Here is an 18632-nt window from a genome sequence, read left to right on the forward strand (position 1 = left end):
AATAATTCACTAACTTTTGTTAAAGAAAATGTCACTTATCATTCTATACTATGACATGTTGACATTTCATAATAGATGTTGATGTGGTATTATGACATGATCATATCACATTTTTTACTATCTACGTCAGAATTAAATAGTATAAAATTGACAATTATAATTAATCAACCGTTGATCATACAAATTTATTTGACATAAAATAAAATAAAAACATAAATTTAATTAAACGTAATAAAAGAATAAAAAAAATATTCAAAAAATTCTTAAATAATTTCAAAACTTTTTTAAAAAATGATCATACATTGTTCAACTTCACTTGCGCTTTTCTTTTTCACTTAGGTGAAGTCTATTTCCTTTTATTTATTTTGACAAAGAAAGTGTTGATTCCTTCCCCCATTTGACGTTTCAAAAGTTTTCTAAAGTTGTATTCACATTTTCTCTAAATTTGTCCACTGGGGACTTATAGAAACAAAAGGCCCAAGGTGTAATAAAAGCGCTCATAACTTGGGTTCCACCTGCATTGTCTGTCTAAAGGGGTGATGCTTGAGGAATTCTTCACTTTTACATAGCCATGGATGAGCTCACTGCTCAAAAGCCTTCTCACAGCGTAATCAACTCGTGGAATATAATTTGCTCTAAAAAGGATCTATTACTTTACTACCGAGGAATACAATTACCAACATATTGTCTTCGTTTCTAATCTCAGAATTAAAACACCTACTTGTCTCTAGTTTTTTTTTTTTTTTTTTCATAAAAATACCATCTATTCTTATTAATATAAAGACATAATGCTTGAAATAATTCATGAATTATTTTAAAAAATTTAAATAAATTTTTATTTTTTTATTACATTCAATTAAATTATTTTACTTTTATGTTAAAATCAAATAAACTCTTATGATTAATGTTTGGTTAATTACTATAAATTTAAAACTAAGGAAAACGAAAGTAAGAAGAAACTCTGGAACTGAATATCCTCATGCAGAGGAGAATCAGCAGGGGGCGCTGGTCCAGTGTTAGATTGATTGAGACTGAGCGGCAGAACCAGGCAGATGGGTGGCCCTGGAAAAGATGGGAGTGCCATGCTTATACCTTTCGTCCTCCGATGCCTTTGCCTGTGCTGCTGCGTACTTGGTATCATCCTTGCTCTTTGCCATCTCTCTTGTTTTTCTTTTGGTTTTTTGTCATTTGATCACATCCTTCTTTTTATCTCGCTAATCGTTTTCTAAGCTCCTTAGAGCTGCATGTGAAAGATTTTGACAGCTGTTGCTTTTGTTCAATACACGAGCCGCCCATTTCAACTTCCAACAGATAGAATTGAATGCATTGGACAAATAAAAATGAACGCCTTTTATAGCTTTTCCACACAATTGGGAAGAACCAAACCTTTGAATTCCCAGCCTTCACACCAAAACTTAGCCATTGCTGCATTTATATCTTCAGAACCATCTTTGGAAATTTGGAAGCAGTGCATGCTAAACAGCTTAAATCAGAAATAGCATTCTAACATTTTACTCATTAGTTAGTGTATGATCCTCTTGCTTGAAGAACCGGATTCAAATCCCCTTCCCTAACTAAAAAAAGAAAAAAACAGTTTAAATCAACCAGCTTTGATAAATTATAATCAAATTCGATCATGATAAAAATCAGATCTAATGCTTGATTTCGACTGATTAATGATGAATGTTTGTCTACACGATATGTTTAAAAAGAAAACAAGAAATCTGCATCGCAAAAATTGCATCTGCCTTGAAGTAACAGTCATAACGCAGTCAACATTATAGCAACTTAGGCCTCAGAGTCAACTAACATGGAAATACTTAATAAACTGTACTCTAAACTTCGCCAAATCAGGTCTGACTGCCATGTCCTCAAATTGATTAACAAATTCCTTTCCATCAGCACTTCTCAAATCTGAAGCAAACATTGTAACTCCAAAGTAAACCGGCATTGAGGTAAAGTACCACTACTGATGTACCAGTTTGCTCAATATGCAAGATAGGTCTAACCTATGTGAACACAACATAAATTATTAAAACTTCAAAGCAAATTAAATAAATAAATAAATAAACAAAGAATTCTTATATAGAAAATAAAGCCTGTAATGAGAAAATAAATCAGAATATTTCATCATAAAAACTGCAAAAACCTAAGTAGAGGAAAACATTTGAGCTTTGAATATGGTAGATCGACTGAAACACCAAAAAAAAAAAAAAAAAAAGAAGGGCGGAGCAAACTTACATCAGCTGTCATGGAACAAATCCTACAAAAAGCTCTCCATGTCAAGTTCCACGAAGGAGCATGGATCCGGAATATCAAAATTGTTCAACACCTGAAGACCATTTCGAAAAATATGATCATATATATTAATTACTACTCACCACAACCCTCAAATTTTCAAGTCATGTAAGTTTGATCCTGATGCAGTAACAGAATATGAACCATAATACGTGAGAAAAATATAAAGATACCAGGGAGAGCAACCTGCTAAAGTAAGAATTTCAAATTAGAGATTTTCAAAAGAACGAAAATGAGAAAAGAAAAGGTTTCTACAAAGTCCCTCATAAATTACATGGGAGCTGAATATACACTGATAAATTGGCAAAACATTTAGAACAAATGCACAAAAGAGAAGTATCAGTCTCATTACCTTGACTTCTGTTTATCTACATAAAGTTGGAATTTTAGTCCTAGGATGGGCTATAAAACAAGATTGTTGTCCTCCCCTTCCCTTAAGCCCCCAAACCTTGGGGAATGCAAACATTTGATTCCAAGTCTTGGCACAAGCAGCAAAACTATACCAGCCAAGCTAGCTGGACTTATTCTTCAAGTTTGAGGTTAGTTGTTTAGCATAAACAAATGAATTTTCAAAACTTTAAATTAATTCATTTCAATTCCATGGTTTGATATGTTTGGAGACTTTAAAAAGGAAGATGTCAGATTTCAAATCAGTGATTTTAATTCGCTGATTTATGTACGCTCACTATTTCAGCAAGGTTGCTCCAATTGCCACCAAACTTATAGAAATTTAACTGGACACAACAAAAAGAAGAGGGTAGACATTCTGTAATTAAAACCCAGCCCTCAACCCCCTTAATAACCTCTATCCTAAATTTAATCTCTAGTGTTTTTTGGCCAAAATTTCTTTAGTTTACCACATGGAGTTCCAAACATGAGAAATCTACAGCAAAGGCATGGCGAATGGAAATGCAGGATTTCAACACAAAATTTGCTACAAAATTACAAGTGAGCTTTCAACAATCTTTCAAATACCCAAAAAGGTTATCAGGTTATTCCTACCTTTATTTCAAATTGAATGTCTATCTTACTGTTTTAGGATGTTTCAAAATAATATTCACTTTCCAAAAAAATAAAAAACATTTTGTTAATGTTGCTTTCATTGAAATACTAACTTAGGTTGATCTCACTAGCTTTATGAAACTTAAAAGAGTAAAAGTTGTCAAGAGACAAAATACTCATACCTAAAACTTTGTGCAATTGCTAAAAAAAAATGTGTAATTTAAAAAGGAAACATTAAATTAGAAACAGAGGGTACAATTAGAAGTTCAGGAACTAAAGTAAGTTGAGTGAATGTTAAATAACTAATAGGGTAATGCAACCTATGAATAAAACACCACAAAATTCGATCCTACAATTTCTTGTGTTTGACATTATATTAAAAATTCAACGCTTTTGAACAATCAACATAAAACAAAGGAAAACTTAAGAAAATGACTAGCTGAAATGTAGGTCATTTTTAACCAAAATCTAACAGGAAAAAAAATCTCCAATGGGATCCTCTTCACTGGCAAAAAATTGTATTGATTAAGATAAATTTAATCTCTAGTTTTTTTTTGGCCAAAATTTCTTTAGTTTACCACATGGAGTTCCAAACATGAGAAATCTACAACAAAGGCATTGCGAATGGAAATGCAGGATTTCAACACAAAATTTGCTACAAAATTACAAGTGAGCTTTCAACAATCTTTCAAATACCCAAAAAGGTTATCAGGTTATTCCTACCTTTATTTCAAATTGAATGTCTATCTTACTGTTTTAGGATGTTTCAAAATAATATTCACTTTCCAAAAAAATAAAAAACATTTTGTTAATGTTGCTTTCATTGAAATACTAACTTAGGTGGATCTCACTAGCTTTATGAAACTTAAAAGAGTAAAAGTTGTCAAGAGACAAAATACTCATACCTAAAACTTTGTGCAATTGCTAAAAAAAAATGTGTAATTTAAAAAGGAAACATTAAATTAGAAACAGAGGGTACAATTAGAAGTTCAGGAACTAAAGTAAGTTGAGTGAATGTTAAATAACTGATAGGGTAACGCAACCTATGAATAAAACACCACAAAATTCGATCCTACAATTTCTTGTGTTTGACATTATATTAAAAATTCAACGCTTTTGAACAATCAACATAAAACAAAGGAAAACTTAAGAAAATGACTAGCTGAAATGTAGGTCATTTTTAACCAAAATCTAACAGGAATAAAAATCTCCAATGGGATCCTCTTCACTGGCAAAATATTGTATTGATTAAGATAATTTAAAAAAAAAATTTCTTGTATCCAACAAAAAAAAAAAAAAAAACGAGAGAAAAACACCTCTTAAGCTGCAACAGTAACAGACAATACATAAATTCAAAACCTTTTGCCAATGGATTCCAAAACGCAGAACTGAGGATTTTAAATCTATCGCATCCAGAAAGGTTGCTGCATGACCCTTGTTGATAGGACAAATAAACAAAAATCAAGAGAATGCACATTATCCCAGAATGGAGAACAATACCTCAGGCTGCACAATACCAAAAATGCCAATGCACCTTCCTTTGTAAATTATTTTGGCTTGCCTACCCGATAGAAATTCAGGTTCCTTCAGCAAACATAAGTGTCATGAGTACAACATGAGCAAACAATAGGTGCTTTAAGAAACAAGTTGAAGAACACATCTTTTTCCTTGTATTCTCTCTCTCTCTCTCTCTCATGCAACAAAGAAAATAGAGAACAGAGAACTAGAGACTCACATCAGAAAGCTCTATATAGTATCCTGTGTTATCTCCAACTTGAACAAAAGGAGTCCCAATTACTTCCATAATTCTGTCCACTAGGCTATGAATCAGCTGTAGACAAGAAGTCATATTATTAGATTCTATCAAAGCAGGAGAAACAAAAACATAAGTAAATAATAACTTGGATCACAGAACAAGATACTCCTCATCCCAAGATTATAATCAATTTTTCTTTTTTTGACTATCCATACAATTTGTCAGCTTTCAATATTAAACAATAATATATAGTGAAATCTCACATAATGTATCATGTCATGCAATAAAATTCAACTTCAAACATTATGCACAATTAACCAGTGTTTTAAAAGCTGGACCAAACTGGCTGGTCAAATCAGTTTGACCCCAACCGTCAACTTCTCCAGGTTGGATGACCCAATCAGGCTGAACCAGAAAAGTTACTCTGACCATTTCAAAGGAGATAAGATTGTTCAGTGTCTAGAAGCATGACATACCAAATCTATGAAACCTTAAATAAATTGGATGAATGCGCATAAAGAGAAAGGCCTCAAATTTGATATCCAGAAATCATTGCTCTGTAGATTCTCATATCAGATTTATAATCTATTTCATCATAGAGAAAGGAGAAGGAAAAAGGGGAAGAAAAATAGGAAAATGTAATCTCTAGCCTCATGCAGTGATGATTCAATGCTGGTTGAATTCTTAGTGACCATTGCTAGCTTAGATATTGACATGGAAGGAAGAAGGCAAGAAGCTGGTTGAAGTTTGCAAGATAGCAACTTAGAAGGGGATGGAGAGTAGAACCAAAAAAAATATGGAAGCCAATTGTGGTGCTTTGAATACCCTAACATTATGAAATGTTTAATTGTTAGTGAATAGCTAAATCATGGCAGATAGCTGTAACCACTATAAGTCATGAAGAAATATAGAGGTGTTGGAGGTCTAATATAGCATATAATAAAAATTTTATTTGGCCTATGAACTACTATGTAATGCTGACATTAGCATAAATGACCTGTTCGGTTACACCAGTTGGACCAGAACCCACTGCTTAACTATGCAGTAGATTATCACTTACATGGAACTTTATCCTGTTTTGATTTCCATAGAAGTAAAAGGGGAAGGGAAGTAAAGCAGGTAGAGAACAAAAGAGAGTAGAGTACTCCCTTTCTCATTTGGAAACCTTTTAAGGGTGGGATAGAGGATTTTGAGGGCATAACTTATACCATTTGTATCTCTCCAAACTCTCATTGCCTTTTTTTCCCCCTCAAACTCCCCCAAACGGAGCACATTGGGATGAAGAGGATTCCTCTTCTTAAAAAAAAAAAATTTTGAGGATTTTTAAGGCATAACTTATCCCCTTTGTATCTCTCCAAACTCATTGCTTTTTTCATTTTTCCCCTCAAACTCCACCGATGGAGGAGATTGGAACGAAGAGGATTCCAATCTTAACAAAATTTCAATCCTACCCCTCTTAGTCAATTTACTTTCAACCAAAAACCAAGCGAACGGTAATAAAAGGCAAGATCACCACATTGGACTCTCAGACTTTAATTGATCAACATTAACAGAAATTGTATTTCACTGTTTTGGGCATTGCCTGCAGTGCAGATTTTAACCAATAGTTCACTTAACAAATTCCACCTGTTGCCCAACAATTTAGTCCTCTCTTTTTAAATAACACCATCAGCCCAGTGCTACTTAAAGGCAGTAAACACAACTTAGAAGCCAGTTTTTACCCTCACCTACTTCTTAAATTTGCCCTGCCAACATCATTTCATGGAAGTCTACATCCACGCTTCATGCTCCACCACCAATGTCCATATCTATACCCAGACTAAGTTCACCACAGGCTGCATTCTCAAAGTTCCTTGCTCACTTCTCTTTTTTTTTTTCCATTTTTCCTGTTTTTTCTGGATGGATATGGCGGTGAGTTCTTAACCAAAGACCACTCAGAAACATTTGGCAATATTTGAGAAATTCAGAGTTGGAACAAGAACTGAAAATTGAAGTTTTAACTAATGCAGTATATGGAGTCAACTATAATAACCACTCACTGGAAAATCAAAAAATTAATTACGAAGAGCATACAGTGAGCAAATTGTACCTCAAAACCTGAGTTAGCACCACAATATAGTGCAGCAAGTAGGCGACGGTTTGATGCACCGACATCTTTCTTCTCATCCAGAAGTACTACATCACCCACTTCAAAAATCTAGAAATAAAGCAATAAATGTCAAAGTTTCCAAACAAATGGGTGAGAAATAAAAGCAGCAGTGAGCATTTACTCCATCATAAGATAAAAAAAAATCAAATTTGAGTAGAAAAACACCAAAATAATAGTAAAAGAACAGGACAGGAATATTTCTGCATTCTTGTGTTTGTGAACACCTGTTGATGGGAGGGATTAGACTGGGGCAGTCCATCAAACAGGGGTTTCTCTAACTAATACCATAAGAATGACAGCAACAAATATGTCTCCCATAATCAACTAAACTAGGGAATACAATAAATTTTTCCGGCACAATAATACTAAAAGGAGTTCCATTGACAGAAGGCACCATCTTCCAACAAAAGATGATGAAAGCAAAATAGTTAAAACACCTCCTGTTCACAGAAGGTGCCATAGTTTGACGAAGTTTAAATTGCCTAAACTTCAGTACATCACCTACCAAACCAGTTGGGGGAAAGGGATTAGACTGGGGCAGTCCATCACATAAGGGTTTCTCTAACAAGTAACTTAAGAATGACCAAGAAATATATCACCCATATACTAACTAAACCAGGGAATACATTAAATGTTTCCAGCACGATAATAGTAGAAGGACATTTCATTAGGAGAAGGCACCATCTTCCAACATAAGATGTGCAATGCAATATAGTTAAAACAACTCTGCATCATAGAAAGTGCCATAATTCAACGAAGTATAAATCACCTAAACTTCAGTACTTCACCTACCAAACCAATCCTTCTTGCACAAGACATGATTATTCTCTCCCCACATCAAGAACAAGGAACAGCCACACTTTTAACTATTTGGAAGGAGGTATTATGCTCCTTTCTGTAGTATTTATATGTTACCAGGAACTGGAAACTGGAATATCAACCAACAATAACAATTCCTCCTACTAAATTTCAAAATAAATCAAAATTTATCAACCATGTGTTCATCCAATCCATCAACACTGTCAACTGCATGTAAAATTCTACGACTATATTCAGCAAGCTTTTCCTCCATGAACAATTTTAAAACCAAAGATGTACCTTTATGGGCTTTGGATGGTCTTTGTTATGTCCAACAGTCTTCAACATGCCAGGCATGAGACTTGTACGTACCACCTGTGCAAACAGAAGGAAATCTTCATGTATTCTTTTAGCAGAAATAGTTCTAGTAAATGCTTTTGAGGAAAAACAGAGAAGAGGAAATTCTTTTTTTTCTCATCCTTCAAATGCACCAAATATGTTTGTTGCTTATCTCTTGAGAGCATTCAGAAGAGCTCCCCTCAAATGGCTGTTTGATTTTGAAATATCAATCATGCCAATTATCAATTTGATTGCCACATATAAGGGCATGCATGATATTTCAAAGAGTCTCAACATTTAAGGTTGAAATAGAATTGTAAAAGCTAATATTCACTCTCCAGCAGTCAAAAACACATCCCTAGTGCAGACACATCAATAATGAACCACAGAAAACTGGAATGCAAAAATATTCTTATACATAATACATGTCATCTGACAGGGAAATACAAACCTCAAAATCAGAGGAGCGGGGGTTTCCAATAATCGCTGCAGTTGATTTGTCATCCTTTCGATTTAACATTTCAAAATTCTCTTTCTTAGAACATAAAATCCATGTCAACACCTCCGAAAAACCGTTCATTGCAATCTAAAAGGAAATTCAATCAGGGCTATCTGACAAAATTTACAATGGCAAAGAAAATCTACAGACCAGATAAAAAGAACTACTAGTTGCAAGAAGCAGCAGAAAGCTCAATTATTATGCATAGGCAAGTGTGTATATAGGCACCTCATATCTGACAAGATCACTGAGCTGGTTTAAGGGAAGTGGCTTCAAAGACGAAAGCTTTCTCCTTGGAATATTATTGTAGCCATAAGCAATAGCAACATCCTGAAAAAGAATAAAGTGCCATGTCAACATTATGCACAAGGTATGAGCCCAACAACCTTTCACTAGAAGATTTGTCAGCTAAATACTATTCCATCACTACCATTACCTCCATAACATCACATGGGTGAAGAATATCACTTCTGGTTGGAGGTACAGACACATTGATATTGTTGTCACCCAATCCAGATTGTTCAGCATGCAATTGCATTCGGTTTAATAGACTAGTGACCTGTTTAGTGAAGACAATGGAAAAACATATGAGCAGTAGCTATACTGCAGTAACAACAAAAGCTGAAACAAATACAGGTACAGTTATGGGATTACTATCATTAACTTAATGACAGCAATAGAAAGCCAATGTCACCAATGGTGCCATCAAAACAAAGCAGACATACATGATCATTGAAGACAATGACCATGACCATATCAGACTGATGTAACCTCATCTCAATGCTCCTCCTGCCAAAAACCCCCACCCCCACGTAACGCACGCTCACATACACACAGAAGGATTACAAAAATACTAGCTTATATGGCATGCAGTACGTGTGTGGTAAAAATGAATAAATATTTATATAGTTTTTACTTTTGAGTTCAATTCACTAGAAGTTACAACAGAGTGGAGAATTAAAATACGAGAAAACTCAGTTTCTTAACATACAACATTCAAAAGAGAGTAAAGAGAGAAAAATAGGAGAGTCAGTTTACTAATTGAATTAGAATTTAAACTCAATTTAAATACTTAAAAAAATAATTGAGACCATAATCATGAGTACAGACATAATCTAAAGATCTGAGACCATAATTACCATGTCACACTCTAATCCATGACAGCAATCCAAAAGCACCCTTGAAGATACATTGTTCCCTCACTATCATCAAAACCTTATAACATTATACAATCAACTATCATTCTACAAGTACTTCACTTCATACCTAAAATATTTGATCATAGTCAGCCCACTGCATTCAATGAGAAGCTTATGACAAAGTTAGCTTTCTACATGCACAATGGGAAAATCCTCCAAAGGTGTTTACAAGGCGTGCTAAGGCTGGCTTTAATGCACAAGCCTTAATTTGGCACATGCTTAGAGTAGGCCTTATCAGTTGGTTTTGGGTCTTAGATTTGCATTGCTTTAAATTACAGTCACAGGTTCTCATTTTATTTTATTTTCTACTGTTCAGTTTTAACTGTCAATGGTATTTTCATAATTTTCAGTTTTGCTGGAATTTTCAGATTTTGTCGTTTTAAGTCAAGTTTGCTAGTTTCTCTATTGGAGTCTAAGTATTTGCCAAAGTTCCAATTGAAATTGGAGTTATATTTCTTTCAGCATTAGGGATACTAGCAGTTTCTATAAATCATTTCTGTTCAGATACGGCTTAATATCAGAGAATTTCCAACACTATTACTTCATCATTGTCTTATGCAATCAACCTTAACTGTGAAACTTAAAGAACCCTTTGGGTGAAGCTTAGGATTCTTCTCTGTCTATTTACTCTATTCAATTTTCCCTGTATTTCTCAGAAATTCAGGAAATTTCCATAAATCCTACTCACCTAGCTGTCCTACGTCACTAGAGGAATAGCAATATAAAATGAGCAATTTGCAGAACAAATTCAGAAAAAATTTGACAAGTTTACAGCATGTAAGAAGATCAAAACAAAAACAATCACACCATCACGAGTGGAATTCAATTATTTTCACTATATGATGCCATAACAAATAACAAAGAAGAAAGTGAGAAAATGAAAATGGTAGAAATACCTCATCTACCTCCAAAGGGACTCCAATTGAACCAGTAATATAAGATAGTGGGACTTCCATATTATACTCTGATAAATCAGGATAAACACTTGAGTTTCCATCAAAGGATATCACTTCAACTGGTTCCACCTCAAATTTCCTCTCACAATATGCTGAAAATGCCGTTACCTAAGAAAGAAAGGGAAATTATTCTTACCATTACCCACATACAGGTGAGGACAGAAACATACCAGCCTAATACAATCAGCACTCAACTCCTTACCATTGTATTTAAAACAATTTTGGCCTTTGTTAAATCAGTGGCTGTGCATTCAATGAAGACATTTTTTGTCTTCAAAGTGATTGCAGAGTGTGCGCTATTAATAATTGGTGGTAAGGACAAAACAGTTCTGTGTAAAGAAAAGAAAAACAGAAAATTCATCCAGCTGTAAGCAATATTCAATATCTTTAAACCTAACAAGATTTACAGTATAAACGAACATTGAAGGCATCAAATGTAGGGTAGAAAGCCAAGTAGCTTTAATTTAATGTTAAACTGATAGCTGTCAGAAAAGCTAAAAAAAATCCTTAATAATCAGATAGGTATTACCAAAAAACTATACCTGTTGTGGTCATATATAACAGGGAACACTTTCGACTTCTCAATAATGTGCAAGAACTTCTTCAATTTTAAATCTGACTGTTAGATATTTCATAGCAGAACATAAATTAGTATAACTCTTCAGTGCAACAAAAGTAGTCCAATGTTATCTAAAACTAGGAGATAGAGATGCAAAGGGTACAGATAGAAACACCAACATAATGATTGCTAAATAAAGCAACTTCACAGGTACGCACAACAAATAAGCTTCATATGAAAGATTTACCTTGTAAAATTCCATCAGCTCATCAGCTCTGAAGTTCTTCACCTAAATTAAACATCAGTTTCAGCCCAGACAACTAAGAAAAGTTTTTCCAATGAGTAGAAGTGTGCAGATGGCTAACAAGAAGAGGAATAGAGGAGTTGATTATAAACAAAGAAATGGTAAGAAGTAAAGCCTAACTCTTTGTTCCTATAACATCTAAGCATTATGTTGCAAAGAGGTGCACACCCAAAAACCCAAGGCACTAATTTCCAAAAATATTTCCTAAATTTAAAATATACATATACATGAAAACTTAGAAGGGATCATTAGCTGTTGCAGTGATCAAGGTCTTAACCTAAAGTAACATGTACAAGGACAAGAGTACAGGTTCAAGTCTTGCGGTGGTTACTTGATGTAAAAATTAAAATGTTAAAGAGAAAGGTGCTTTCCTACTGGATCCCAATTTGTAAGCATAACTTAACAATGATCATTCTACTTAAGAAATTAAACAAAATAAAGAAGGATCTCACATAGTTAAGTCTGTAAATTAAGCTACCACTGTATTAAACAAAACCTTCAGCAAAAGTATTGACATATTAACTAATGCAATAACAACACAAATAGCACAAAATGAGCACCAAAGTAGCTTTAAGGTTACATAGCATAGCTATGTTTGGATTACTTTAAATTACATAGAAGAATAAACTAAAGAAAAAATGAAAAAAATAATTGAGACAAAAATTAAGATTCAACCTGTAATACTTTATTAGGACTGTTCTAAAAGTGTAACACAAGTGAAAACAAGTGACCAGAAAACACTATTAGTATTAAAGATAGAAAATATGGCATTACATTTTCTTCATTAATTCCATTGTTTAAAATAAAATTAAATGAGTTTAGAGATCATAATTAACTTATATGAACCTAAAGTTGATCTGAACTCAAGACCTGCCCAACTCAACCAATCTTAGCCGACCGAATTTGACAAAACAACAACCAAACCCGCCCAATCCATACCTGAATTGATGCAAAACCAAATCAACCCAAACCCATTAGACCAAAAACTCGAAACTACCCAAACCCGAGATGATCGTAACCCGAAACAACTGAGCTTAAATTGAATATAATTTTATTTTTCTCTTTTAAATATTGATTTAATAAAAAATAATAAATATAACACAAACTATTTACCTATGAATAATTTTCAGAGATGATAAAAATATAAAATTTGTTTTTTTCACTGTTGTATTTTTGACTTCTATATAACTTTTCTATATTACAAGATCTGTCTTTTGATTAAAAAGAAAGACAAATAACACATTCTTTCTATTATTATAAATTAAATCAATTTTTACCATTATACATAATAGAACAATTGCATTTCCATTTTTCCTTCTTATTTTTCATTCTTAACAAATAATAAAACAATAAAATAATAATTAGAATAGATAAATAATAACTTTAAAAGAAAAAAGTGATCCATAAACTAGAATAATTAACAATAGAGTTAATTTAGAATTTTTCTTTATAACTATATTTACATTCAAATATTTTATCTGTCACCTCTTAATAAAATTCTGATATTCAAGAAAATAATTAAGATCACTTTTAACTTTTGGAGTTATGATTAACCTCGTATGCCATAACATTAATTCATGGTAAATTTATCTAGTGAATGGTAAACTACGTGGTAAGATCAGTACAATAAAGATGAATATTAAATAGCAATCAACCAGAAATCATTAATGACTTTTTTTTTGGGGGGGAGTTGGGGGAGTGGGGTGGAATTTGTTATTATCTTATATAAAATAATTCCAAATAGATGTTGTTTGATAAACTGGAAAAATTCCCACTAAAATATTAAGCACTGAATTCTAAGTTGAATTTTTACTGTAAAAATCGTTTGGTATTCTACTTAAATTTAAATACTAAATAGATGTTTTATTGATTTATTTTCTATGTATTTTACATTAGTAAAAGTTAAAAAGGAACAATAAATACTTAAAAAGAAAATAATATACGGTTAATGTAATGAAATAACCAAATTTCCTTAAATAAGGACTGAATACACTAAGTAGTTTTAAAATTTTAACTAATTCAAATTTAAAACACATTTTGCATTCAAAATCTTTGATTTAAGTAGTTTCTAAATTGAGTTATGAATCGCATTCAAAGAAATAAATCATCTGAAATTTTCATTTTCAACAGCTTATCAAGCACAACTTTAGAAAATTAATTTTAAATTACTTCTCTTTGTCTCGTTACATGATCTAAGGTTTGTTTAAAACAAATTATCTTTATCATATCAAAATTAAAGGTATGCCACAACTACAAGTTGACGAAATGTGACTTTGAATAACTTAATTAAGATCCATAAAATTTGACTCGACCTAAATGACCCTCCCTAACTTGACTTTAAAAGTCAAGAACTGAACCCGATCTAAACTTGAAATAGCTGAACTTGAGATGATCCAAACTCAAAATGATCTGAATTTTCATTGACTCGATGTGCCTCGAATCTAAACCTGATATGATCTGACCCACAATTGCCACATCTATATGCACCAATAACAAAAAAGAAACAAACAAGCAAACAAGAGAAGGGAAAGAAAGAATTCGGCTCCTATTCGTGTAATAGTTACTTACGAGAACTAGCTCTTAGTTGCAAGCAAAGCAAGTTCTAGTAGTGAACTCTATTATCTCAAACAAAAGATGGAATATACACTTTCTACATAAACAAAAAATTTCAATGTAGAAATCTAACTTTTCTCTCAAGTATGTAAGCATAAGCAAGATCAACTTGAGCATTTAGTACTAAATTGCCAATTGAAGACAGTAGAAGGTTGACAAAATATAGTAGATTAACGCAAAAAAAAAATCATTATCTCTCTCTAATATAAGCTAAGTTCCTCATGACTAGATCAAATGGATCTCAAACTAGCAAGATAGCAATATATTTTTAGTTAATATGTATACTGTAAATAGTATAATTCCAAAAAGTTACAAATTTACCTGTTTCAGTGGCACGAAATTTATCTTTGGAGGTGGCAATGCCTGAAAGAAACCAACAAATTTAGGTTATTGCTTACAAGTTATGAATATGATTGTGAGAAGTTGACAAGGATAATTATGGAATCTTAAAAGAGCAAAACAAGTTTTTATATGGGCTCAACAATGATCTTATCTATAGATACGATCTTATCTATAGATACTTTAAAGGGGTGGGGAAAAGAAGGGTAAAAAGGAACTAAAGAGCATTCAGCAAACTATACAAATTGTGACAATTACACTGTCAATTGACAAACTAGAGAAAGAATAATCATTACTAACATTCAACACCAACTCGACAATCCACAACTTGGTTGACACAAAATAATCAAATAACTAAGAAATAAACCACTACCAGCCCAAGAAAATAAGCCAAATGAAAAGAAGCTCTCGTCCATTGCATAGGCTGCTATTTGACCGAAACAACAACAGAGCCCAAGGTATCAGCCTTAGGCTGCAACCTTCCTTTTACCCCCAAGGATTGACCTTCAACAAAGGATCTAAGCATCTTTATGTATTTATTACAATAACCATCATTTTAACAATGCATAAAAAATTAATAGAAAAGACTCTCAATAAAATAAGTATTAGGAAGCCCACCTCATATGTAAAAGGCCCTTGTAATGTATCCAAGTCATGAGTTCCAATAGCAACTAGGGCTCTTTTCCTAAAACCCACAAATTGAATGTAAGCAGTACAACTTAAAAAAAGTTTAAAAAAATTCATGAAATCTCTGTACAACAATAATTTAATGCTTTAGAAAGTTTTCAAGAATCAGCACTCAAGAAGTGAAAATCAAAGAAAACTATCTGAAAATAAAAAAATTAAGGTCATAGTAAACTAGTTAAGATGGCAAAATACAGATTTAGCAGTCATTCCTTATTGTTGGCACTTCCTTTTCAGCAATATAATTTGTTTGCATAACTTACCAATTTGAATTACTGTGATAAAACACAGATATTAGTTAAGCTTTGCCCAACACATTTCAAGAGCACAGTGGCAATCAAATTCACTTTAACTTCCTGTAAACATCAGGAGCAAGAATCCTACCCTCAATTTGGATGGGGAGATCAATTTATGTGCCAAAACTATTATAAAAGGATGCACATGTCCCAAGACACCCATTTCAACAGCTGAGTGCAGCCATCACTGGACCTAAAATAACTGGCACATAAGTTCTAATTGATTCTTGTGAGAAATACTGCTAAAATTGTTCTATATAGAGGTTTATTTAAAGTTCTATATAATGATGAAAAAACTAGATACTTTGTGCATTATACCATAGTATGTGCACAAATATTCACCTTGTTTCTCCTCCCCCTGGTCATCACGTTGCTATCAAAGATCAAAAGAAATCGTTGATATATCTTTTTACAGTTCATGCTAATTTATTTTCCAGGTGCAAAACCAATCACAAGTAGGAAAACCAAAGAAAAGAAGGCTATCCGGAAAGTAGCAAGCAGAGCTACTAGTTAGACAATGTTACCTGCAGATATTTTGGTGCAGTTTATCTTGGAGATCAATAAAACTGTTATAGATTGCCTCATCAAAAGTTATGCCCCTCAAAACCGCACAAACAACAAAGGGCCGGATTAGAGATGTCTGCAAGCCAAGGGAGAAGTATGATGTTATCAATAACCTCCAAAATAATGGCAATACCCAAAATTGATTTTTCAACCAGTTACCTCTCTTTTGACATGCATTTTGAGCATTGATTCCTTACTAACGTTCGCAACTGTGTATCTAGGTATCCCTTCCTGTCCATTGAAAATGCGAAGGGCTTGTGCAAGCCCTTCCAAGCAAAGCAAATCGTACCTGCCAGGAATCAAGCAAAACCTTCATCACTATTTCCTTTTCTCATTTACCTCAATTATCAAGTTTCAAGCAAAAATAAAATTGAAATATGCTTCTCTTCCTCCGAGTAATTCTCCCCAATTTTCAAGTCAGCCCAACTAGATGAACTCCAACTTAAAGCTAGCTTGCAAACAAATCGCAATAGTTACTAGACCTATAATTTTTTTAGTGAGATTAAGTAAACATATCAGCAACATTCAAGAAGGCTACCAAATTACTATTAAGGAGTAACCCAGAATTTTTATGCCAAAAGGGGATAAAAAAAATTTTCCCTAACAATACTACATTGGTGATACTAGTAAATTCTATCAAAACAAAAATTTGAAGCAACATCAAATTTTGTAAAGATAAGCAGTGAAAACCTGTTAGCGGGAACTTCAATCTTGTAAATGACTTCATCATCAAGACTAGGTTTTTCGTCCTTCAAGTTCTTCTCTTTCAAAATTATTGCTTTCTCCGTTGTCTGATTCACAACAATAATATTCCATCAAAATTCAGGCCTATCTATAATTTTTCCAAAGACCAAAGCGTAAGAAACAACTCACCACATCGTCAAGTTCAATTCCAAAATTGAAACATAGATCCTCAAACTCTTCTTGAGCTGAGAATGTATTATTTCGGTTAGTTACTTCAAAAATCCAAAAGAAATTTCTTAAGTAAATAAAAAAAAAGGCTTTTTCATTAGAAACTCACTGTAAGATCTGCCCAGGGCAGCGAAAAGACGATCCCTCCCTACGCTGACAGTAGGCATGGCGGCGGCGGCGTCTCTCTTTCTCTCAAGCAAACACAGCCACTGAGGATGTTAAGCATTCAACTTTCGAACCTGTTCCCGTCCAATTTGCGAAATGAAGCCAAGACTTAACTGAAACCGGCCACAACCTCTTGTAAAATTTCATTTTTTAAGAAAGAAATGCAGATTTCGGGCCTGGCATGGGCTTTTGGCCCCTTGGCCTCTTTTCTTTTTACAAAAACTTGGACTTAAAAAGGATTTTGGAGAAAAATAACTGATATAATATTTAAATAAGTTCTTAAATTGTTAAAAAAAATTTAAATAAATTTTTATTTTTTATTATATTCAATTAAGTTTTTGTACATTATTAAATTTTTATAATTAATAATTGATTAATTATCATTAGTTAAAATACTCCTCATCATTTTATATTCACATGTAACTTATATGATATTGATGTGAAAGGTAAAAAATATCATAAGATCATAATTCATGTCAAATTAATATGTTATATCATTATCAATTATGATATGTGAACATATTACATCAATGTTACGCGATATAAAAGGACAAATGACATTTTAACTAAATCAATTATTAATCATAAAAATTTATTTAACTCAAAATAAAAAATTCAAAAGTTTATTTAATTTAAAATAAAAATATAAAGACTTAATTGAATACAACAAAAATATAAAGGTTTATTTAAATTTTTTTCAAATAATTTAAGAGTTTTTTTCGATATTATGCCTAAATAAATTGAAATTAAATCAGAAAATCGGTTTGGAAAGTGAAAAAATATTTTCAGTATTTTCTAGTAATTGGCAGAAGTAAAAACGGATGTGGATGTAAAAATAATTTCGAGGTCAACAGAAAAATCCTCTACTCCAGGAAATTGCCTTATGCCCTCTTACAGATTGTTTCATCTTTCGTATAGCTTCTTGATTTGACCTCTGACTAGCTATGGACTTATTTGTTTCAATTTTCTTAATTATTTTGAATCAGATTAAAAATATAAATTGGAATCAAATCCTAGGGCTCGTTTGGAAATTATAAAATTAGTTTTTGGAAAATGTTTTCAAAACTTTCTTGTGATTGGAAAGAATAAAATGGGACCTGGATGTAAAATAGTTTGGAGGTCAACAGAAGAAACCATCAACCCTAGGAAATTGTCCTGTATTGATCTTCTTCATTGCCTCTGGATTTGACCTCCGAATAA

The 18632-nt window shown here is 32.7% G+C and overlaps 1 protein-coding gene across 3 annotated transcripts; it reads right to left on the reverse strand.

The window, feature by feature from the left end:
• On the reverse strand, positions 1171-17569 carry LOC18604391 (phenylalanine--tRNA ligase beta subunit, cytoplasmic). Of its 3 annotated transcripts, none has more exons than XM_018118043.1 (20): positions 17377-17569; positions 17229-17284; positions 17046-17146; positions 16515-16644; positions 16316-16431; positions 15430-15496; positions 14794-14835; positions 11803-11844; positions 11539-11615; positions 11199-11325; positions 10937-11104; positions 9278-9400; positions 9070-9171; positions 8794-8928; positions 8304-8378; positions 7146-7253; positions 5036-5131; positions 4801-4884; positions 2242-2332; positions 1171-1574 (listed from the first exon to the last, which is right to left on the reverse strand). In XM_018118043.1, the coding sequence occupies exons 1-19, from the start codon at positions 17432-17434 to the stop codon at positions 2264-2266; spliced, it is 1776 nt and encodes a 591-aa protein (XP_017973532.1). In that variant the 5' UTR covers positions 17435-17569; the 3' UTR covers positions 1171-1574; positions 2242-2263. The 3 variants fall into 3 exon arrangements, with proteins under 3 accessions (XP_017973532.1, XP_017973531.1, XP_007036912.2); XM_018118042.1 differs by lacking the exon at positions 1171-1574 and adding an exon at positions 1622-2004 and having other exon boundaries at positions 17377-17568; XM_007036850.2 differs by lacking the exon at positions 1171-1574 and adding an exon at positions 1622-2009 and having other exon boundaries at positions 17377-17568.

The sequence above is a fragment of the Theobroma cacao genome, chromosome 3 (genome assembly GCF_000208745.1).
Source record: "Theobroma cacao cultivar B97-61/B2 chromosome 3, Criollo_cocoa_genome_V2, whole genome shotgun sequence".
Lineage (NCBI taxonomy): Eukaryota > Viridiplantae > Streptophyta > Magnoliopsida > Malvales > Malvaceae > Theobroma > Theobroma cacao.